The sequence below is a fragment of the Centrocercus urophasianus genome, unplaced genomic scaffold (assembly GCF_019232065.1).
Source record: "Centrocercus urophasianus isolate 14NV4802_14NV808 unplaced genomic scaffold, USGS_Curo_1.0 seq_12, whole genome shotgun sequence".
Taxonomy (NCBI): Eukaryota; Metazoa; Chordata; class Aves; order Galliformes; family Phasianidae; genus Centrocercus; species Centrocercus urophasianus.
The window spans coordinates 31,890,543-31,916,204 of NW_024884364.1; the positions used below are offsets into that span (position 1 = coordinate 31,890,543).

The 25,662-nt window shown below is 38.3% G+C and overlaps 1 protein-coding gene across 3 annotated transcripts in view; it reads right to left on the bottom strand.

Annotated features, from left to right (window-relative positions):
- Positions 1 to 25,662, bottom strand: part of DSCAM (DS cell adhesion molecule) — a 381,453-nt gene that overhangs the window by 45,857 nt on the left and 309,934 nt on the right. For 2 of the 3 annotated variants that reach the window (XM_042810976.1, XM_042810977.1), the window contains exons 20-24: positions 14,884 to 15,037; positions 7,399 to 7,516; positions 6,428 to 6,591; positions 1,851 to 1,949; positions 1,065 to 1,253 (exon numbers count right to left, since the gene is read on the bottom strand). In XM_042810976.1, coding sequence (XP_042666910.1) covers positions 1,065 to 1,253; positions 1,851 to 1,949; positions 6,428 to 6,591; positions 7,399 to 7,516; positions 14,884 to 15,037 — 724 coding nt within the window. Of the gene's footprint in view, positions 1 to 1,064; positions 1,254 to 1,850; positions 1,950 to 6,427; positions 6,592 to 7,398; positions 7,517 to 14,883; positions 15,038 to 25,662 lie in introns of those variants that run through there. The other variant, XM_042810979.1, reaches the window with a different exon arrangement.

Sequence of the window (25,662 nt, forward strand, 5' to 3'; positions counted from 1 at the left end):
AGGCTGAGAAATTTGTTTTTTTTATGAACTATTGTAACCTGAAACATAAACCTCCCCTTACTCTTTCATTTCAGGTAAAAAAAATCTGGAACATCGAACTACTTCTCTGTGTTTCAGTGGATCATTCTCCCTGACTAATGATAATCTCAGCATGTACAGAAGTGATCTGCTGTCTCTTCTGAGATTCAGCAAATCACACCAACTGTATTTGCTGTATATTTGCTCTTCCTTATGCCAGGGGGTGTTGAGAAAAATTTCCACTTTGCTGTGACACTTTGGAGATCTGCAACTGCACAGGTGAGATGATGAATAGCATAGAGCATAGACACACCTTTCATGGTAAACCACATCAGAATATTTCTTACAACTGATGTGAAAAGATGCAAGATGAGCTGATCTTTAGGGCAATGTGCAAAGCTACTCCACTCTGTGGAAACAGCACAGCTCTAACTGAGTCTGTTGCCAAATCTGTTCATAATGTGATGCACATTCATGCGGAACTACCCTCAGCAACAATGACCATGACACCCACTTCTGAGTTACTTAAGTTACTTAAGTTACTGAGTTACTCCACACATTTTGGCTATTTAGCCTTACAGTATTTTATGCAAACTTCTGTATTTTTTACGCTTATTCTGTTCAACTGGATGACTCTTGTAATACTAGCTTGGAGAAGAAATGAGATTGCTTTAATTTACACCTCACAACTGTACCTCCCATCTTCCTTCAGCACTCAGACAAATAAACTCTTGAAGTAGTGTAAAAAAGTTCCTCTTGGAAATAGGAGTAGTTGGAATTGCTATAGCCTGTGATAAGAGAGACACTGGCTTCCCAAATATCTAGTAATCCATTTTAGAACAAAATTATTTATGATACAAGGAAAGAAGACTAGCTAATACGCAATTCAAGTTCTGCAGTGACAGCCTGTTCTATCAAAACATGGACACAGTGGAAATGTTTCCAAAGCCAATATTTAAAAATTCAAACCTGTCATCTAATCAAACCAAGATCTATAGCAGGAGGCAGGAGCTTTAGGTAAGCAAATGGGATGCAAATCAACATACCTTTTCCAAGTGTTTTGGCCTCAATTATCTCGCTGATGCGTCCTGGTCCCACTCCATTCTGTGCAGTTAAAGTAAACTTGTACCAAGTGCCACATTTCAATGTTTCTAAGCGGTAGGACCTCTCACTAGGACTAATGGGAAAACTGCCCCACTGCTCACTGTTATCTTCCGAATACTGCAAAATATAGCCTACAGGCAAAGCACAAATAGCAATGATAAGCCAGACACGAATCACAAATTCCACAGGAAATATGACAAGTCATTTTAAAGACCTCATAAAACTAGAAAACTTCTGAGCACAGGAAGACATACAGTTCTTCCCTGACTAAGAGACATCAAGCAATATACATACTGCCTCCTCTTATAACTACTTAAATACCATTTTTACGATAGCTTCAAAGGGAAAAGAAAAGGATAGACATTTCTAAATACCCTTCAATCAGCGTCAAAGACCAGATGATAAACCTGGACCCTCAAAAATGAATGGTTAGAGATTACATGTCTGGAAAATCAGAGAGAGTAACTGTCATAACAGATGAGGATACACTGGAAGAAAGTGATTAAATCTGTGATTATACCAGCACAAAGAGAAACTGCTACTTACTGAAAGCTTTTATCACTACAATAGTGCAAATTAAATGATGACAGCAATACTGATCACTGGTTGCTTTTTTTTGTTTTGCTGTTGTTTGTTTCTTTGTTTTTGTGGCCATTCATAATTCTATGCTTATCCTATTAACATCTGACAATTTAGGAAGAAGCTACAATTAACCTGAATTATATTACCTCGGATGGAACTGCCACCGTTGTCTCCAGGTATCCAGGAAAGAGTGATAGAGGAAGATGTAGTTTTGGAAACAGTAAGTCTTGGCTGGTCTGGTGGAACTAAATGGGAAATATTTAAAAACAGAAAACAGATTCAGGTTATTAGATGTGATCTTAATCCCATCTGACAGTCATTTATCAAATAACTGTTTTGAGTTGAGAAAAAATGTACATGATTTCTGTCAAAGTGTCTGTTTAAATGAGATCCTTGGTTAAGACAGAGCAGACAAGTTCTCGTTTTTTGTATTTAAAATTCTACACAGTTTTGTCTTTCAGTTTTTAACTCTTGATTTTCTCCTACTTACCTGGCTTATCAAACATCCTTTTAAGTGCTATGAACTACCCAACCATTTTTTTTCCCCATTATTACTCATACCTGTTTTATGGAGAAGCTGAATTCTTAGCGGTAGGAAATAGGTGTCCACTCACAAATTGTACCACATTCATGATTGCCTTTGCAAGCAATTATGGGCAAAAGAAAAATTGCCTAGCAAGAGTTTTTGCAGGTGTAGATGTGAAGCTGAACAAATCTGTAAACATTTCAGTTCTGTTGCTCCTCATAAACATTATGGCGGTGTGTCAACTAAGATCCTCATGATTTTCAGAATCAGCTGCTGACAAGGCGCAGCAGTAAGACAGATATTACCTTCCATCCTCAGCACAGAGTAGAACTCAATGTGAAAGTTCAAATAAAGAGCCATGCTGTATCCCAGCAAGGCACTCAGTCTAGGGAGAAGTGAAATTGTATGTTGGGACAGAGACTGGATCAGGGAAATTAGACAGTTCAGGCTTACCCTAAAAGACCTCTGATTGATTATCCAATTGACCATCAAGATAAGTGGGTGGGTTTCCAGAGCTCAACACTCCAGGACAGAAAACAATGAAGCAAGCTTTCTTTCCAGTCTTACAAAACTATCATGAGTCTGTCATGTAAAAGGTGTTTACTGATGTCCCAGTTACAACCTGGAAAGCTGACTCTTGTCTTCTGCCTGAATCATTTAGGTATTTCTGGAAGTCTGCGATGCTGCTCAGTATATACCCCCAGCGATTCAGGTGGAGACAGTCAGAGAGATCCTCCTTCATCTGGACTGTCACAAGTCCATAGGACCGGACAGCCTACACCCTTGGGTGCTGAGGGAGCTGGCGGGGATGACTGCCGAGCCGCTCTCAGCCATCTATCAGTGCTCCTGGTTATCTGGAGAGGTCCCAGAAGGTTGGAGGCTTGCTGATGTGACTCCCATCTACAAGAAGGACTGTAAGGAGGATCCAGGGAACTACAGGCCTGTCAGCCTGACCTCAGTACCAGAGAAAGTAATGGAGCAAATCATCTCGGGTGAGATCACACAGCATGTGCGTGGTGTCCAGGGGATCAGGCCCAGCCAGCATGGGTTCATGAAAGACAGGTCGTACTTGACCAACCTCATCTCCTTCTATGACTGGGTGACCAGACTGGTAGACGAGGGAAAGGTGTTGATGTAATCTACCTAGACTTCAGCAAAGCCTTTGACACGGTCTCTCACTGTGTTCTCCTGGGGAAACTGGCTGCCCCTGGCCTGGACAGGTATACCCTTCTTTGGGTAAGGAACTGGTTAGAGGGCTGTGCCCAGTAGGCAGCAGTGAATGGAGAGAAGTCCGGCTGGTGACCCGTTACAAGTGGTGTCCCCCAGGGGTTGGTATTGTTTAATACCTTTATTGATGACCTAGATGAGAGGATTGAGTGTACCTTCAGTAAGATAGCAGATGACACCAAGTTGGGAGGTGCTGTCAATCTGCCTGAGGGTAGAGAGCCCTTCAAAGGGATCTAGATAAGCTGGATCGCTGGGCTGAGGTGATGGGATGAGGTTCAACAAGGCCAAGTGTCGGGTCCTGCATTTTGGCTGCAACAACTCCAAGCAGCGCTGTAGGCTTGGGGATGAGTGGCTGGATGAGTGTGAATAAGAAAGGGACCTGGGGGTGTTGGTTGATGCTCGGCTGAACATGAGCCAACAGTGTGCCCAGGTGGCCAAGAGGGCCAACGGCATCCTGGCCTGCATTAGAAATAGTGTGGCCAGCAGGAGCAGAAAGGTAATCATCCATCTCTGTACTCAGCACTGGTGAGGCCGCACCTCGAGTAGTGTGTTCAGTTTTGGGCCCCTCACTACAAGAAAGACATTGAGGTCCTGGAGCGTGTCCAGAGAAGGGCAACAAAACTGGTGAGGGGTCTGGAGCACAAGTCTTATGAGGACCGGATGAGGGAGCTGGGAATGTTCAGTCTGGAGAAGAGGAGGCTCAGGGGAGACCTCACTGCGCTCTACAACTTCCTGAAAGGAGGTTCTGGTGAAGAGGGGTTTGGCCTTTTCTCCCAGGCAATGAACAGAACCCGGGCAAATGGCTGCAAGTTGTACCAGAGGAGGTTTAGGTTGGACATGAGGAAAAACTTTTTCTCTCAGAGAGTGGTCAGGCACTGGAATGGCTGCCCAGGGAGGTGGTGGAGTCGCCATCCCTGGCAGTGTTCAAGAGGCGTCTGGATGAGGAGCTACGAGATATGGTTTAGTTGAGATGGAAAGCACAGAAGAAGAGACACCAAAGAAGTTTATGATCACTGTCACTGCAAGAGTGGGAAAGGGGTGTTGATGCTGGTGACCAGTTTTGTCAAGGCAGTTTCACCACCATGGTTCCTGCTTGCCAGCCACTGTTCAATGAGCAAGGCAGACTGGATGTCACAAATGTGTGATGCCTCTGTCATGTCTAGCAGTCTGCTCCCAGAGGACATTCCTTACTTTGCCTCTACCTCGACCAGCAAAGTAAAACTCCAAGAAACACTCTCACTTCAGTGCCTTGTCAAGTAATAAAATTGCAAAACAATGAGTGCTGACATCAATTGGAGGCTGTTGGTTTACAGCTATTGCCTAGCTTAAAAAGAAGTTGCATTTTACTGCCCTTACAGGCTTAAATAATGCTGACGGAAACAAAAAGGACAATTCATATTCTAAAAGAAAATTCCCTACATTAGATGGATTTGTTCCATTATTCTGACTGACTTGGCTTATTCCAGGGAGAGGGACTGCACACATTACATTGTGGAAGATTTATTGCAAAAACTTTCATCATAGCTTCACTCTATCTATGAAAGATGGTGGTCTCACATATTAAATGCCATTCTGTTCTGCCCTTCTGGGAAGTAATATTGATTTGCTTTTAGTTACTGCAGTTCAATAAAAGCGAGGATATGCAATTTCAAAAATAGTTAGTGAAATATAAATTTCTTTCCATTTCCATTCCCTGTTATGTTTCAAACATTGCAAAAGAACATCTTCAGCCTCTCTTGGATTGTAGGTAAGTTAATATATACTATGGCATTTGTTTCATGGCTTAGTGGACATGTTTATGCAGAGAGTTGCACTGTGGCTGAGAAAATCTTTCTCTCTTCCCATATATCTGCACTAGAAGCTTAGACTAGAGTAACTGGCTACAGTATAGCCAAAATTCCCAGCTTAGTGGTTGTACCTATACCTATGTAGTATGACAACTGCAGCCAATTAAAGCACACTAAGCACCTGAGCATTTCTTCAAATTTTGCTTTGGTGTAAGTGAGGAAAAAAATATCCTTAGCAGTGAATTCTTGATATATGAATATACGTACTCTATTTGATATTACTGTCAATGTGTAGTCCTGTATTGTCATTACTTTTATACATGCCAACACTGTTAGGAAAAAATTCTTTAGGAAAAATTTCTGTACTGTGAGGGTGGTCAAACATCTGAATAGGCTTCCTAGAGAGAAGGCTGATGGCCCAAGCTTGTCAGTGTTCAAGAGGCAATTGAATAATAACCTCATTAATATGCTTTAATTTTTGGTTAGCCCTGAAGAGCTCAGGTAGTTGGACTACATAATCTCTGAATGTCCCTTCTAACTGAACTACTTTAATATATTCTAATAGTTACACTATATATATTTCAGCAGGCATATAGAATAGTTGGCATTACATGCTAGTTGACCTTATACTGACATTTCATTTTAAATGGTTCCTCACATTCTCCATCAATAAAATTCTGCTCAAGAGTAATGAAGTTTTTTGGCCAAGGTGTCAGTACAGAGCAAATTTCTGTTGATAGCTTCTTAGAAGCTAAAGAAAAGGCCTTCAGCTCTTTCTGAAATTTGCAATATTTAAATGAATGCATGTACTTTTTATAGGAATAAAGCATAAGGCAATTCTTGTGAAGAATGAGAAAATAACTGAATGCAAACACTCAATTGTCAATCTGACAGAAGCTTGCAGGCAGATTTAACTGCAAGCGTGTTAATTGTTTCATCCAAAGCAAAACATCTACCATAGCAGAAAATGCTGGTAGCTGAGTCAGAATGATCTGCAGAATACTATATAACATAATTCATAATTGTAGAATATGTATATCATATAATTAATTAATTTGGAAGGACAACATTTTTATTAATGCACATTAATACTAATGTATCAGCATTACAAAACACGCATATCAATGCACTACCATCACATAACAATTAATAGCTGTATAATAATTCTGACATGAATTCTTACCTTGTACCTGCAAGTTCAAAATTATTTCATCTGATCCCCAGTTGTTACTGGCCACACAGCTGTAGTATCCAGAGTCCTCTGCTTTCACAGTCCGAATGACAAAACTGCCGTTGCTAAAGATGCTTCTTCGCCCATCAATCATCACTAGACTGGGTGTCCCGTTACTACCTCACAGGAAGCAAAGTGCATACATTAAAGAAGTTACAATCAAAGATACTCAGAATTGGATTATTTTTTTTTAAGAAGCTAAGAATGGAAAGAAAGAAAATGGAATGTGGGGGTGGGGAAGCGGTGCTCTTTATTAAAGACAGTAAAGAAATATTTTTTGCGGGGAAACACCTGCCATTTGAAGAACACACATATCCTGGCCCAAGCTTGAGTGAAACTGAGAAATCACTCCTTAACTATCAACTCTTTCATAAAGATGCAAGAATAAAAGTTCCTTCCTACAAAGTCTATCCTTACAAAATAATAATTACATGTACCAATCAACAGCCTCATAGCACTACATTATCACTGCTTACACAGTGCTTAGATGAAAATAATAGTGTCCATGCCTTTTTCCATGTGTGACTCTATCAGACTGTGAAACTACAGATCAAAACAGACTAAGGGGAAACCAGGTATATGCAAGACACATGCTTACAGACTGCACTCCAACAGGTTATTTAAATACATCAAACATTTTGCTTTTTCAAATTAATTCTGTGGCCCCAAAGTTCAGACAGAAAGGTCTCTGCAATTTAACATTTTGGATATTTACTTTTCTTCCTTTTTAATGCTTTCTAATTACCACAGGCAATTAGCTCTAGTTCATGGAATTTTTAAATTCTTCCTCTGCTGCTCTCATGTGGTACCCACAAATGACCCTTTTTCTTCCTAATGCAGTCATTGAAGATCACCATCTTCACCATCATCTGGATTTTAAGGAAATGGGATTTACTTGAGCTGTACATTTAGTTGCTGGTTACCTATCCTTCATCCATTTGACTGTTGGAGCTGGGTCTCCAACAGCTTTGCAAGGGAGGACAATATCCTTCATCCAGGGAGTCGTCACTGTGCCACTGAACGTCAAAATCCTGGCAGGAGCTGAGTACAAGAGAGCAAGAAAGACTGAAATGAGATACAGCTTTTGAAGGGAAACAAATATCCAGAACTAAACACTGGAAAACAAACCAATCTCTTTCAAAGCAAAGTTTTTAGGAACCTAACTCCATTTAACTCATATCAGCTATCCCAGAACAAGTAAAAAGACAAACAACTAGCAGAGAGATGAAGAGTGAAAGAATCCTGGCGGAGTGAAAAGAGTAAAACCATCATCCTTATGTGTTTCATTGTCAATGTTATGGATGAAAATTATGTGAAAGACATACTTCTCTCCAGAAACTTCCAGAAAAAGTGTCCACAATAGACAGCTATCTTGCAAAAGCTAAATGAGTAATACATAACTTTTGTTATAATAAGTCTTGATGTCACTTAAATTACTAGAAAACTAATGCTTATACACTTGAGGATAAAAATGCAGGTAGTCTCAGTTTTTCAGCCAGGTTTAGGTTATTGGGATTAGTCCTAAATTTCTAATCTGTGCTTTCATTGGCTCAGGAATTATCTTTGTTTTAACTTGTTTTAACTTGTTTTTCACTTAAAACAGGTAATTTCTAAGGAGTTCTTGTGATCACAATTTTCTTGTTATCTTTCCTGGTTTATTTTGGTGATTCTGGTTACCTACTGTAAGCATACTTCTCTTAACTCTACATAAATCATGGAGTATTGTGAGGCTCTCCAGCAGTGCACTCTGCTGTTTCCAGGCCAAATTGGTACTTACACCAATACACCATCCTAGGTGAGGTGATTTATGTAATCTTACAGTCTAGTACATATTATGCATGGGCACAGGGTGGTGTTGGTAAACATCTGAGACTAAAAGTACAGATAATTTCACTTTCCAGCTACAAACTGGGAGAGCATGGTAATCACACTGTTCAGTGGGGTGGTATAAATGTAATTCTATAGAAAGGATTCAGACTGCACTGGTGTTTTTTTCCAGGTCAGTTAAAGGTAAGATGGCTCATTGCCATCACTTTGGTCAGGGAGTGGAGCCAGCAAGGAGTGTTCAGCCTTTTTTGCAATGACAAATTGGAACCATTCTTGCAGATAGGAATTACGAGAAGTGAACGTGACTGACTGCAGAACAGCTTATATATTGCTGCAAAATACCAGACTGAATGCATAGAGAAGCTTCAGATGGCTTTAAAAAAATCATTCAAGTGTGTAGAAATGATTTCAGAACAATATCAACAACCATACTCTCTGTTGTTGTTTTAAAAGCAAACAAACAAACAAAAATTGGAGTCTAATAAGTCTAATAAGAGAACCCCAAATTAACATTTATGTATATTATCTGTCAGGCATCTCAGTAGAGGCTATGCTATGAAAGAACATTGACTTCAAATGCAGAAGAGTAGCTTCTCCTAAGAAAATGTTCTGTAGAAGAACTCATGGAAAAATGTGGAGCTAATTGTGTATTTTTAGCTTAAGACCTTCAGACTGAAGGAGTTCAACACATGTCAACGTGTCAACACACAGAAAGTTATCTCCTTTGCTTTCTGAGAAAGCAGAGATTCTACTGAAGTGCCTGGAAGTACTTCTTTCTTTCTATTTATTGTGAACACTCAATTTCTTTTTAAATAACAAATCCTAGTGAAAATTCTATTTTAACGCGTTCCCCTTGGGCTAGAGAATTCAAAGCTATTTTTTTTAAGAATGAAATTTTCTCATGAACTTTAAGAGGGTAGGCTTGTTACAAGAGCTATGAAATTAAGCAAAATAAACTTTACTGTAGTAAAATATTAGTACACTGCAACGAGTCTATCTGAAGTCCATAAACGTGAACAGACTCTTAAGTCAGTTCTATTCATGCCATATTTAACTAAATACATCATCAATATATCACTTGTGTATAATATACAGAAATGCTAGAGTTGTGTTAGTTTCAGTGTGCTTTATTACTTTAGAATGACTCTTGATAGAAATAAATTGCTTTTTGGTCTTTAAATATACATTTAAAGACATATACTGAACATGCATAAATGAAATACAGTATTCTTAATCCTGATCTACTTCAATCATGCACATTGATCAGAACCTGCATTTCATAATCCATTTTGCACCAATTAGAAAAACATGAAAATGAGAGCCATGATCAAATAAAATTGGGACATTTGATCTCAGTGGATTGTTATCCTCTACTAATTATATATATATATGTTTAAAAATCATGCATAAAAGAACAGGCCTTGAAGAGTGAAAGGAAATTACTTCAGTGGTATGCAGTGGGATTTGAGATGCTCAGTGATTTCATAATGAAAAATTTCATTCACGAAAAATGATTTATATTATTCGGATGATTTTGCCTATGTTCTCTTCAATTTTCCATGAGATTTTTCTCTGGTCACAATTTTAACTGAAACAGTAAGAAGCAGCTCTTTTAAAGATTTAAGATAATGAAGTCCAAGATATATAATGGCACAATGACACTTTCCCAAACACTGACATGCTCACGCCTGTCAAAACAGCAGCTGAACAGCCCTGGCTCCCTCCTGGCAGCTTGTGGTTGACCTCTGCAGGAAGGAGTTGTTGCCATGAGGTGGAAGCACACCAAAGTAATGCTAAGGTTGTAGATAGTCATTAAGTCTGATGGTACAGACATGTTTTCCCCTGTGGCCCTCCTTAGGCTTTTTCTTTTAGAAAAGAAGGCCTATACTGCCACAAGCCATGGGCTAATTAACTAGTTATTGAAACTAAAAACTGCTCAGTCCACCCAGAGACTGCAGATACATTGAGAAATGCTGAAATTAGTGCTAGAACACTTGTATGTCTTCATTGACCCAGGTTTGTATTGCAGGAGATGTCTAGTAGTACTCCTGCCATCTTTAAAAAGCAGCAGAAGATGCTGTCAGCTGTGACTGTCTACAAAATACATCTATAAACATCTGGACTGTTTCTAGCAGCTTTCAGAAAAATGGTGGTCAGAAACTCGAATTCCTGTTCCATGCAAACATTCTCTCTGCACCATGAAATCTGAACTCTCATTTAAAATGAACAATTAATCCTTTTCTCCCTGTCTTTCCCACCTCTCTAGTGTTTCTTAAAATACACACTTATTTCCAACTGCTGCCAGTTACTTTAGGACAAAGCATTTATAACACAGAAATCCTACTGAAGCCTTCAGCATGGTTTGACACATTATTACCAAACTTGCGGTGATATTCATTTATTTTTAAGTTATCTTAACAGTGAACACTTAATAAAATCATAGGTTTTGTACCACATCTCCCATTTATGTTGTAGTTCCTGCTTTTTGTATCTTGTGTGTTTCATTGTACTGTGATGTGAACAAGCAACACAAACTTCACAGCACAGCTCGGCAGTAGGATCACAGACCATAACTCAAAAGCACACAGGACTATTTATGTGAAAATATCCACAGCTTCTTATGTATTCTCCATTTCTTTCATACTCTGAGTACTTTTAATGAGGTGGCAAAACAGCATGAAAATTCTTAACTCCAATTTTCTTTATAGCTTAACTTCTAATAATGTTCTGAGACTGCTAACAGGTTCACAAAAACACAGAACTAGAAACAACATACATGTCTAGTGAAGTTCATCTGGCAGCAGTAGGTTTGAAATGCTAAGAGGTATTCATGAGGTTAAAATACCTTGACTCTCAGAGACCTTTCTGTTTTGAGCTAAGAGAGCTTTACACAGTGTGCAGGCAATTCAGCTGCTGGACTTGTCTCATTTTTAACAAAAAAACTCAAATGCCTACCAGCATCACAGTAGATGGCATGGCACTGGATTAGGATCATGTCTGTTCCTATTTATTGCAAATTAGCCAGTCATTAATTGAAGATAAAGACGTACCTTCACTGAACACTGCACTCTTTCATGCTAATGAGGTTTTCTCTGTGTTTATTTGTTTAAATTATGAGTCCAATTACCTACATTTATCGTCATGGAAAAAGAAACAGCCAGAATTTTTTTGCAAGAGGCCCTAGTGTTCTTTATTTTATTACATTTTATTTTTTTCTCTGGAGAACAAAACACCATTTTAAAGGTAAACTGCATGGGGAAACGAGTTATGGAAGGTCACTGTGGCTCAGCTTCATCCAAATAAAAGAGCAGTCAGCGAATGCATAGGTCAGGAATTTCTTTTACTTTCTCACAGAAGAATATACTGCATGCTCCAGTATGCTGAATCTTTAAAGAAACAGAGTGATAACGTGTATGTAGTATCATTTCTGGCTGTATATTAGAAAAAAATCTCTTTAGAAAGAGTGGCACAGGCTGTCCAGGGAGGTGGTGCAGTCACCGTCCCCAGAAGTGTTCAAGAACCGTGTGGATGTGGCACTGAGGGACATGGGCAGTGGGCATGGTGGGGATGGGTTGGGGTTGAACTCGATGATCTTACAGGTCTTTTCCAACCTCAATTATTCTATGGCTCTATGACGATGTTAGTGGGCATTGAGGTGATTTTGTGATTCAGTGATTTTGTTATGACTTAATGGTTGGACTAAATAAGCTTGGTTGTCTTTTCCAACCTTCATGATTCCGTGGTTCTGTGATTCTATGTCAGCCCCAGATGTACTTTAAAAATATTGAATACAGAATGCAACACAGACTAGGAGGTAAGTCTGTTCAATACTAATACTCAGCCTGCAAGAACAGATGAAATTCAACACTGAAGACAGAGTTCTCCCCAAAGGTTCAGATTGCCATAGGTCTGGTTCTGTTATTATCATGTTGCTGGCAAATGCCACTCTCCATCAGACATGGTCAGGAAACCAGAGGAACAAGGCACTTGCAAGGTTTTCCTTCTTACAGACACATTTAATGGACTAAAAATGCAACTTGCAAGTCAGGAAGGAAGAATAATTTGGAGGGACATGGTCATGGGACATGGTCAGTTTAGGAGACTGAATTGTCATCTCTATGGTCACTTTTTGTTTGTTGGGGTTGGTTGTGCTTACTTTTGTCAGTTAATTACAGAGAATAACAATCTGTTCTGAGATATGGAGACATAAAGGAAGAATTGTTGACATGAATTAAACTTTCACTTAAATTGGACTAGCCATTTCACATCAATCCCCTAACAAGACTTTCTCATTGTTCTCAGAGGGGCTCTTAAAGGGGGTTATAATTAAGCTGACATGATTCAATTCCAGGTAAACTCTCATGAGCTGTCATGATGGTATAATTACTTGGATGGTTAATGTGAAATAAGCTGGGAAAAAACAAAGCTAACAACTTCACAATAAAGACCTGTCAGATGTTCATGCTGTATAGCAACCCTTTGCACTTCTTTTAGCAAAATCAGGCTATAACTGCCTGATTAGGTTAGGTACATGCAGATCAGTTTGTAGTGCATCTATTTTTAGCAAACCAAGAACTGTCACATGCTACATTTCATCATAACCAGATCAGCTCATCTTGGTACCTACAAAATCTGCAGTGTTTTGTATTTATCTTGTCTGAATGCCTCCTCCTCTTTTAAATAGAAATCGAAATACAAAACTTGCAGTGCATTATATGCAGAGTTCCTTGAAAAGTTCCAGGTTTGTCTGTGCCCCTATTATAGTAGTATTGTACGGTATTAGTTAATCGGCTTTGCTCTTATTCAGGCTTTAATGTTTTACTTCTACTTTTGTTGACTTTTTATTCAGCATTACACATTCACTACTGCCTAGTAACAGATGACCTCAAAGGAGGAACATGTTGAAACCTTTGCCCCATTTCTCTGAGGTGTTCATCTGATGTTCTTTATGTTCCACCACTTAAGATTTCAGCTGCGGTCTCACAAGTGTTCAGTATGCTGTATCCAATTGTGTTACAAGGAAAACCTCCAAATTTTTTCAGATCTCCTGGACTTTTCATAGCCTTCAGCCATGCAACAGGACCCTTAACACTGCATAGCTTCTTCTCAGAAAAGATTTTCTGAAAGAAGATACAAAAACTGTTGGATGTCAAAAGAAGCAGGAAGTAGAAGTGAGTTTGCAGCTGACAAAAATAACCGGTCAGCAATGGCCTAGGGAGCAAACATTTACCTGTTTGTTCCAAATCTTACCTGTCTACCCTGATAGACACTCCCCACATTACCACTGATTAATCTTTCACTGTTTCTACAGTAGGAACTCTGTAGTTACTACAGTTGAGAAAAATGTCCATCCAATACAATAAAAACTTTGGCCTAGAGAATTGGCAGAGGACACGTGAGTTCCCATCACAAATCTGAGGAACTCTGTGACTTCTGTGTACTCAGTACTATGTCATGTGTTAAAATAATACCGTCCAACCACTATTACTGATATTCATGACAATTGTTCTGGTAGTTAATTTGCCATCATCAAATTGGTTAACTACCACTTGAATGGGTAGAAACAGCAATTTTCCCTATGGTAATAGTACATTCTTTTCCAGGCAGAAACTACTTTCATGTTGGTGGCATTTGTTTGAAGTTCTGTTATGTAGGTAGGTATCTTCATAAAGCACTAGACATCTTATTTTACATTATTACATCATTAGCTATATGACCAAAACATTACCAGTCTTGCAAAACTCTAAAATTGATGCATATACTTTTGAAGCGCTACAGATCTGTGCACTACAGATAACTGTTGATACTGGTAGATACTGTCAAATTATTAATTTGAATGGGAAAAAAATAGAAGACCAGTCTGAAGATCCCAGGTGGAGACTGACTGTTGATCTGACTCTTCTCACCTTGCTATGTAAAAATTTAGGTTTCTATTTCTAAGCTAAGGTGCTTGAGTGTTGCATGCATCATGCCTCACAGGTAAGGCAGACTACATGAGCCCAAGTAATATCTTTTTTTAGAACAACTAATACAGCTGGAAAAAATACGCAATAATTGAGGCATGTTTAAATCTGAAATAGAAGCAGCAAAAATCAAAGCCAATGCAAGTTGAAAACAATTGTTTAGAATTTAGGTATGTTAATCAGTCCACTTGATACAGAAGACAGTATCTGTAGAGTACACAAGAGATTAGTAAGGAGAAGGATTATAAGGAGGTTACCTTGTGTGACAAAAAAAAAAGAGACATTCTGAAAGTGGAGAGAAAACTCTTCAAACTCTCTGTACTCAACAAAAGTATAAAAGCATTGCTTCAAAAAGCAATTTATTTCCTTCTAAGGTAGGTGGGATAAATTACTCCCTAGAGGAGCACATCATTCTTCTCTCTGCTGACTACAGCAAAACCTTGGGTAATTAGCAGAGAGTTATCACCTAACTTTTGGAAAAAACTGCAAAAAACCTAAAGTTACTCCTCACAAATCCCACTCTTAGTAAGCAATGAGACATAAAGAAGCCACGTGCCAATACAGCAGTAATTAGCATTGGAAAGTTCCGGATTGGTTTAAAAAGCACTGCCATCATACCTTTTGCTAGTGGCTCTACAGTGATAATCTCGCTGCTGTTGCCTCTTCCTGCAGCTGTCACTGCTACCACCCAGACGCTGTACTGGCGATTCCGACTCAGGTTGGGGATTCTGTAGGAAAATGAGTCGGGAGAGGCTTCAAACTCGCTGATTACCTGTGATGGAAGAGATAAATGTTTCCAAACTAAAATAAACAATATTTGGTGAAAGTCCGCTGAGCTGAGTGCTACAAATCCTGTTACTTCGTGGTAATTGGAATGACTGTCAATTGCTTGAAGCAGATGGCAGATGGCAATGAACAGGGAAGACACAATAAGTCGTTGCAATCAATTTATATTCAGGGAAATTGGGTCCATATTGTATTTTCAAATTACTGTTATTTAGGTTGGGATTTTTATAGATTTCTCAATGGGATATAGAGTTTGTGCACCTCAACCTATGCTCCACAGGTTACTCTACTTCTTTAGTAGAAAAGAAAGGTAACTTTATCTACCCTGAGCAGCATTGCATCACTCTAGCCATTTTTATTTCTGACATGGGTTTTGTGATTCTTGTTTGTGAAAACAGAGTGGTTACTAGCCAGCAGAAGATTAAGTGAAAAAAGATTCACTTTCCTATGCCATGACAATACCTATACAACACCAGGCTAAAAATAATTAGAGTGTTAATGACAAGGAAAAGAAAATTTTCGCTAGGAATCTGCATTAGAAATAATGCACTGGCGTAATCTAAACTTGATTCAGACTGACAGAAGGTGTGCACAGAATGTCTTTGATATACAAATATCTGCCAGTGGTAAAGGCTAATTTCAGCTGATTAGCATTTCAAAAAGTAGTTTGACCTGAAAGCACTGGAATACATAGTCCTTCAAAGTGAATTCTAAAGAAATAAAATATTTTTCTGAGATATTGTCAAACACCTCTCCAGTGTGAAATTGTTGCCAGTTTCAGCTAATGAAGGGGTCATTGTGTTCTTGAGCTGGCATCTCCTTAGGCCAGGGGAGGGTGGAATTCATCCGATTTCCTTTTGAAATCTGTAGTGATTTATGCTAGCCTAAATCTTCTCCCTTCAGAGACCACGCAAAAGAATATGTACTTCTAAGTCAGAGTTCTTCTAGCTTATTTGGGACACATTGCAGTGGGATGAATCATGACCTAGACACACCTATTTTTCCCCATCAACTCTAGAAGTGTAAACATAGCTAGCTTGGGGACAGCTGTCTGTGTTGAACACAACTAAAGTAAGATGAAAAACACTCCATAGAGATAATGTGACTGACTGTTAGAATACTTAACATCCTGGCTTTCACACAAATGTGTACCTCTGTTTCTGCAAGAACACAATGTTTCTTCCACAGAAGCTAACTTTTCTGGGGAAATTGGTTTGCTCAGACTCACAGTTACCTATCTTCAACAGAAGTCCAAATAAGGACCTCACCATACTTTCTACCCAATCTGATTTCTCCTGTCAAAATGCCAAGTCAGTTTGTTCCATTTAGTAAGCATTTGCCTGGGTTTCCACTTCTGATACGAAGAGGTCAGTGCAGGCAGACACTTCTATTATTATGTGAAATATTACAGCAGGTTTTGAAAATCATCTGTCTTGACATTTACATGAGAATATTGGACAAATGCCTGTGGCTTGGCAACTTGGATCTTCATGAGGTCATACATAAAAGTTAATGTATTGATCATGGCACAGGAGGCTGAGTTTTAATATTCATGAGGCAGCATTTCCTAGGATTAATTTGAAAGTCAAACACGCTAGGCTAAGTCCACTCATTAATACAGACATTGAGCAAAAGCTACTCCTAAAATACTAGTAAGATGAAACATGAATACAGCAGTTAGGAACAGCAAACCATTAAAGACCTCCTTATTGCCAAAATTTCATTACAATGAGCATCAGTTCAGTTAAATTTACATTGTCTTTTCCTTGACACCCATGATTTATGAAAGGCATATTGTTGACTTAGCAAGCCAGTACTAATACTGCAGATTTTCTGCTTGAAATGCCTCACTGTCAAGCTCTTCTCTGTCATGGTAGAAGCTAGGACATCATACATGTACCTGGTATACAGTTGCTAAATACAGCTTGGAGCAGAGTGGTTTGAGATTTTAGGTAAGGAATAATGAGAGATGGTAAGTGGAAAAGGAAAACCTTGAAACTATAGCACTGTGACTAAGCTCTGCTCTGAGACTTGAAGTAACAGCAAAAGCTGAAAAAACAACCAATGTGCTTATAATGTGGATAGCTAGGAGAAAAGGTAGAATTGTCTCAAAGCAGAGGGGTTCACTTTCCCTGGAGCTCCAAAAGCAGAAGAATCATAGAATTAGCTTCTCTATTGCATTTTTTAATACCTTGTCTTCAATTCCTTTCTTTCTCCTCCACAAACTCAGCATCATTCATACATCTGCAACTGCAGCTCTTTCAAATATGAATTCAATTATTCATGGAACTAATTTATTAATTGAAGCTAGAAAATAAATTTTCACTAAATAAGTAATTCTTATTTTCTTAAAACAAACTGCTAATGCAAAAGATTTTGGTTTCTAATTGATTAACATACACCTTCTGTTTCCTCAGCTAACATTCCTGGTTAAGTACTTGGAGATGCTCCGGTGACAAAAAAAATCAATTATACTTTTAACTTTTGCCTGTCATTTCAATTAGATTAGCATGCCAGAGACTTTCATTACACACACAAAAATAAAATAAAATAAAATAAAATAAAAATTGGAGCTTTGTCAGCAAAGAGAAGATTAAACAATTGAAGTAAGAAATTTTTTAAAGGAATGTCACCTTGTCATATATTGACCTTTGTATGTGCCAGTGTCTAGCATTTACTGCTGCATTATTCCAAAAGCAATAACATGCTTGCTCAAGGGATTTTTTTCAGCTGCTTTTTTAAAATTTAATTTATAGTAGGGTGATTTTTCTTTTCCTATGGCTTCAGTTCATTGTCTAAGAAGCATCAAGAAGGCACAAACTCTAAAAGTCCAGCAAAGGCTGTGCAAAATAGAATGAAATCAAAGTCCTTTATCAGATTGCAGTAAATCTGTTTCTCAGACCAGGAAACAGTAAGCGTTTCTGAGAAACAGACACTGCAGGTAGCACTGTTTCATTCTGATGCAATATCACTGGTATTCCTGTTCAATGCTTTGCATGCTTTGAAACAGTATGCCATCTCCTGGCATTTCTTACTCCTTTAGAAAGCAAATAAACAAGCAATGTGCCTAAAATCAGACTTTTTGTCTGTATTTTTTAACCCAGGCTGGAAAATCTTCAAAACTGTGTGCCAGAAAAGTGTATTTTTCAACAGTTTTCAAGAAAAGAGGGATTTTCCTTTGCCAACTTTATGTTTTATGCCACAGAGCAGAACTCAAGAGAGACATGAAGGAATAAAGGTAACAGGCAAAATTTACTGTGCACTGAAAGATTTTTCAGGCAAAGAAAGGCTGTATCTTGTCTACAACTATGTCTGTGCAATTTCTGATGCAAGATAGATGCACTTAAGATCTCTGCTCTTTCCAAGTTGTGAGGAAACTTGGAAGTGATCTGTGAAAGCCATGTGGAGACGAGAGTGAAAAGCAAGAAAAGCAGATTAGTAATTTGATTTGTGAAGCAAGAGAGCACATAAGCTGCCTCATCATGAAAATTAAGAATACATATTTCTACTACCTAGAATGGCCTGTGTGCTTTCTCTACAAATTTGGGTATAAAATATGAATATAGAATCATGCCTGGAAGGACCTTCAGATTTCACCCAAGTCTATGCTCCTTCTCTAAGCCAAATTTTACTACACCTGAGCAGTGTTAGACAAGTGTTTGTTCAACGTGATTATGAAGACCTACAAGTGAAGACTTTGCAACTCCCTAAACTGCATGAGTTGTCTTAGTCCTTAACTTATTAGAAAGCTTTCTTAAAATCTAGTTTGAGTTTTCTGCTGCAGTATAAGCCTCTATCTTTTCCAGTCTATTAGGGACACAAAATAGTTTATAACCTTCATTCTTCCATCAGTCTTTAATCTGCACAAAGATTTGTCACTGTTTTCCTCACCAGTATACTTATCTTTTTATGGCTTAATAACACCAATGTTTTCAACGTTTCCAAGAAATCAAATTTTTTGCTAATAACATGTCATTATAATTTGTACTGTCTACCATTGGTCCACAGCCTTCTCAAGTAGCATACTCAACAATCCCAGAGTATGGCATTTGGCTTTTCACAACAGGAATATAATTACAGAATCACAGAATCAATGCTAGCTAAAGTTCATTCTGTGATATGAAATTACCTCAAATCCTCTCGTGAAGAATCTAACAAATTGATTTCTGCCCATGATCATTTTATTTGGTTATTCATAGCACTCACTTATTTGTACTACTACCTACACTATATTTTATCTGTTGTTTTTTTTTTTTCCCAGACCAATTTTCCTATTTATCAAGATATTTTGAATCTACTTCTGCCTTTTGTGCACCTGAAATCCCTCCCAGTCTTTAAAGTTCTGCAAATTTTATAGGAACACTCAACATTTCATTATCTGGATTACTAACAAAATCACTGAATTAATTGGATTTGAAAGATATCTGCACTGTTCTTTCTTGCCTTCAGTACGGAAAAACTGGTTTCATTACCTCTCATAGTGCACTGATCAGTTTTATTTCTATCTTTATCTGTCTCTGAAACTGCAATTGCCTGATCAGTTTTATTTCAAGAAATATGCTCCCCATAGACTTATCTTCATTGCCAAACGGGAGAGAGCCAGGAAGTGTTTTGAGCGCCTTGACCCCAGGGGTCCACACTGCTTTTCAACCTGACCTCTGGTAATGGAATCACTGCTGTAATTAAATTTTTAGTTCTTCAAGGTCAAAATACAGAGACTTCTATCTTGCACAACAATATCATGGAACTGACCACCCTGCTCTACCTCATACATTCATTGCTCCTGGAAACAATGTTTTAGAGTCGCTTTGATTGATAAGTCTAGTAAAGGGGGTCAAAACAAACGGTTTCTAACTAGAGGTGAATTGGTTTAATATAAAATCCATACATTACCGTATATATAAAGATTCAGGTTCTGTGTCTCTGAACAAAGGTGACTTGTGAGTGTGCCCTTGATGAACTCCCTAAAAATGTGAAACTCTGCATGCAGACTTTTTTCTTGAGGTTATGACAACAAATTTGCTGACTTTTGCCTTGCTTCCTTTCACAGATGGACAGATTGTCAGAGCTGCCAGCAACAGCCAAGTCCACAATTTCAGTTAGACTGGACACCATTTAGGCCATGTAATAGTTTCTCCTTGGTTCTTGCTATTTGGCTCATGTTTTGAAACATGAAACATGACATCTGTTCCTCACTCAGTGTTATTGAAACTGTTGTTAACAAAAGCTGTGTGCAAAACAGAATACAGCTTCTGTGTAAGTATTTTTGTTTCTTTTCTTAAATTCTGAACTGAAATGTTGGAAAATGCAGGACAGAGATTTTGGTAACAGCAAAGGAGCTAGGCCCTTAAGACAGCCCACCGCCCAGACCTTCAGGTAGCTCATATCAGGAGTTTTATTGCTTAGGAACAACAGAGGCACATCACATGCTTGTCCCTTTGCAGCAACCCACAGGAGCCCATGAGTCCATCTGCCTCCCCCAGGTCATGATCAGGGAAGGAGGATGTGTTGTCACAGGCAGGTGACCACAGTAAGCGCGGGAGACTGACTGCTGGGCTGCTAGCTGTGTGTTACTGCTTCTTTTGATGGTCACTAAGTTTGTCCAGAGCATTTCAATCAAATCACCAATTGTGTTGTGCCTTTTGGTCACAGGTCCTTTGTCTGTTGTACAATACAGAAGGGAATATGATGAATCCACACCTGCTGAAATAAGTTGCAACTGATGCCAAGGCTTAACTGTTAGACTATATTGATATACGTGTAGGTGAGCCTAGGTAGTGAGACCAAACCAGAGTTTTATGAAAAAGATCAATATCAAATTTGTTTTAGTAGGGATTTGCAAGGAGACCTTTAAAAAATTGCATCAAGCAGCACAGCAGCAGAATTAATTTATACTCAGTCATGTCTCTCTTGAGTTCTGCTCCATGGCATAAAATGTGAAGTTGGCAAAGCAGTTAAAAGAATGAATGTGCTATATTTGGGAAGTGGTAACAAATCTGTGAAATAACTATGAAAAAGCTGTAAACAGTACATGTGGTATATTAAAAAGGACATATTTTAAATACTATTCCAAGTAGATTTTTCAAAATAACTCCACAAAATATAGAATAGCTCTATGCTATATAAAGAACAAGAATTAATAAGCATAAATATCTTCATGCTGTGATAAGTACTGTACAGGCACGGTGATAAATACTATTGGTAGAATATAAATCAATGAACATGCATTTTAAATTCAACCTCACAGATTCTAACTCTAAATAAACTTCAATTCAAAGTAACTTTATCTGCTTAGCCCTCTTCTGAGAGTAACCTTTCCCTCTCTTTTAGAGACTTCCAGCATATATTTAACTACCAAAGACTTTATGGAGTAACAGATCATTTCCTGCTTATAATTATTTTTGCACTGCTTTACATGAGCTTTATTCAAATCTTTAAAAATGAAGAGAAACCATCTCAACAGCTTTGCATCCTACTTGTGCTGGGGGCTCCAGACCTGGGTGCAGTATTCCAGATGGGAACCTCATAAGGGAATAGGAGTGGGGGACAATAGCCTGCTCGATGGGCAATACAATTAGAAGCAAATAACCAGAGATTTCTGGAGAGTACTGAAGACCTTTTCTTTTGAAGATGATTTGCAAGCTGACTGGTGGAGATACTTTACAAAACTTGTTGCCCACAGATAAGAAGAACTGACTGAAGATGTGAAGATCTACAATCACTTTGCCTGAGGCAATCAAGAGGCTAGATTTTAAGATTCTGAGAGGAATGATCCATGGGACGCTGTCCTCGAGAATAAAGGGACTCAGGACATCTGGCTAATCTCCACATACAACCTACTCAGAATGCAAGAATGGTCTTTTGCAAAGTATGAGAAGTCAAGTAAGATTGGCAGAAGGCCACACAATCACATTGAGCTCAAACACAAAAATGATCAAGAAGGTGAATGCTGGGACAGGCTACTTGGGAGGAAGATAAACACTAAGTTTGTAGGTATAGGGTTAGAAAAGGAAAAGCTCTGCATAAAAGGTGGTCTGCTGTTAGCAACTCCGCTTTTATAAGAGTATAGGTAAATTGATTCAGGTCAGTGATCCTTCCCCTCCACTCTATATTTTACACTTTTGAGACTGCATCTAAGTACTGCGCCCTGTTTTGGGTCTCCAGGAAAAAAAAATACACGAACATAATGGAGAAAGCACAAAACAGGGTTGTCACGGAATAGTTAGGAGTCTCGAGCAAAGTAAAGAAATACAGTGACAAGCTGTGCCAGCTGGGTCTGTCAGCCTTAAGAAGAGAAAGATCAGGGAGAGACTTTATTTCTCTCTACATGTACCTGATTAGATGCTAGAGCCAAGCCATTCTTGAAGCAATTTCAACATGAGTAAGGCCTCTGAGCAGCCTGATGTGATTAAACTTGCTTTGAGAAGAGAGTTGGAATAGGTGAACCACAGTAGTATCTTCCAGTCAAAATTATTCTACTATTCTATGAAAATTTAAAAATGGCTATCCAGTTCCATAGAAAATACATATAACAAAGCAACTGAAACCAAATACTGACATAGGCAGTGTGCAGTTCTGAGAATAAGAAACACATTAAAACATCACCAAGATGTTTTCTCATACAGCAAGAAAGACTCCAATAAAACTCCTATGGCATTTTAAGTCATCGGTAGATTGTATGTCTTTCATATCTACACTTTCTGTGCATGGTTGTCTAAACAAGCTCTGCCTTTAGCTTTTACTATCAGGAAATCAGACAGCGACTGCGAGGTCATCTTACTCTGTATCTTAATATGAATGGAAGACAGCACCCTGAAAAAGAAAATCACTGGGAGAGAAAAAGTCTCCATTTATTTCTCTTCTGTAGTGCAGTTCTATTAACATGCAGTTTCCAGGCTAGCAAGCCATTGGATGCTTTGTGTCACAGCAATCTTCTCTAAAACTTTTCTGTCTTCTAAATTTTATTTAATCTAATTCCACTAATTTCTCCTTATTTGTGTACTATATCAGGCCTGATCACAGTGATATGGGGACACCCAGGACAAGCACAACTGCAGGGAATGTGGCCAACATGGTACCATGAGAAGACAGCTCCTGAGAGGAGCTGAACATAGACTTTGGAAGAAGTGAGTTAAAAGCACTGCAGGAAAGTGGGCTAAGAGTTGGCACAGAGGATAACATTTTTAACCTAAATTCTGGTATGTTCTGTTAAATGTGAAGAATGAGAAACCTATTAAGTCACTCTGTTCAGGCCAGGGCTTGAAATAGAAATCTAACTCAATTAGCACTTAGGGCTAGCTGTCAACTTGTAAACGAATGTGTAAGTGCTCATATATTTGTATTTTTATATATTTCCAAAATAAAAAAGTTCTGCATGATATAGTTCTACAATAATATAGACAACATAATTAAACAGTATGACATTGGATCCTTGTTTGCCCTTTATCTTGCCTAAAGAGTAGATTGCAGCAGAGAATAATTTCTAATTTTCACACATTTGTCATATTTGCTGTTTGACCCCTCCCAGGCAAATACAGTAATTGGGATTCAAAATAATTAAACAGAAAATGTCTGCATCCTTCTGTGCAGAGACATCAGTTTTAGCAGCTTCTGCTCTTACAAACCAAACTGAACTGTGCAAAAGTCTGCAAATCTTTATCTGTGAGTAACTCAGCATCCTATGAAGGTAGTGCTTTGTAGTAAAAATGTGCACAGTATGACCAACACGGTAAACTTTTGGTTAACTTTCCTTTTGGTGACTTAAATGTCAAAGCAGCATTATGTAAAGGAATTTCAACCATTCTGTTAGTCTAAAAACTTTGTCTGAAGTGTACTGTATTGAAATCTCAGTATCCACAAACTGTTCATAAAATGCACTCTGCTAACTTCCCTTTGCTGTTGCTGTTTCTCTTTCACTTCACTTTTGCTTAAAAACTGTTTGCCTTTCTCTTTAAATGGCAGATATTTAGCAAAATTATTTTGCAACTGAAGAAGTCTTTTAAGGAAAAACAGCTTTATACATCCACTACAGCACTTACAGCTTATGGTGGCAGAAGAACTGATAAAGAAAGAGGTTTTCTATTTATTCCCCTCCACAACTTTATGTAAGACTGTTTCCTCTGTCAACTACTTGTCTCCGTCAACAATGAATCATATACAATCTTCCTTGGCATATACAGACCACACCAGCCAAGGAGTGCTAGCATTTAAACACCTCTGCAGCAAGCTTGTTCCACTTCAAAGCTAGTTTTAAATAATAATTTAAAAAAATAACAATCATTTATTAGGTGTAAGATAGCCAAGCACTTTGTTAGAAATGAAGCTGTCGTGTCTTATATTAAATGTGTTCTGCAGTCTTGCACTTATTTAGAAATGTCCAACCTGGCTTCAGAAACAAACAACAGCATACGATCATTGCCTTGCTCAAAACACAGAACTGATACAGAAGATGAGCTCTGTAAGCCACCATTTATGTTGATCTGCAAAACAGTACTAAGTGAAACAGGGGACTGCCCCCATAGATATGTAATTGTATGTACATACACATGCACACACAACCCTTTATGCTCAGAGATACCAATAGGATAATTATATTTACCTATCAGTAATTAATGAAAACCGACCATCACTTCTATTGTGAACTACAGTATACTCTGATGCCTTCATCACCTATAATCAATATCACAAAAATAAAAGTAAAATTCAGTAAAAGCTAAGACCAGCAAAAAAAAAAAAGGAAGTATTCTTGTCATCATTCATAAAATTATTTTGTTCTGAGGTACTTTAAAATTACTCATAAAATAAACAATCATGAAAAGGTAATTCTATAGAAGACAGCACAAAACTGGATAAAAAATGCGTAGCAGTGGATGCTTATTTTCCTGATGATGTAAACATACAAAAAAATACTGCTAGCAAAGAAGCCTCGGGAAGAAACACTGCAGCGTTGCCTTGTGAGCGGCTAGCAAAGCCAGCAGCACCACCTGGTGTTCATCCCATCCCCTGAGAAGTGCTTGCTCCCTGCTCTGATCAGACCCCAGCATGATGGAAAAATTCGTGGCCACTTTACGCTTAAAGTGCATAGTCAAGAGATATTTGTTTGCATGGCTACAATTATTAAATTAAGAGTTAGGAACCAGCAGTCCTAAAGCATGAATGAAGCGACAATCTCCAGCCCTTAGGTTCTGAAGTGGCTAATAAGACCCGCTCACAGCAGGATGTGAAAGTTCTAGCTTAGTCATCAGTCGACACGTAGTTTTGTCCCATCTCTCCTCAAGTAACTGCAAAATTAGTTCACTTGCTAGTTAAAAGGAACAATTCTTCCCTTTACTTAAAGATAACTGGGTTCTTTTGTGACTCGTAAAGAGAAAAAAATACCTATTAATAATTCCGTTTTTCTCATTGCATTCTCAGAAAGTAATAGCATGTAAACCCAGAATAAGCAAATACTCCTGGGCACAAATCAGCTCACTCACAAGCAAATATGCAGTTCACAAGCCATTATGCTCTTTCACACAAGAATATGCAAGCCAAAAAGGGAAGTAACATGAAAACATAACTCAGATTAGGCAATTAGGTAAATAAATACACATTTCCAGCTATAATAGGGCT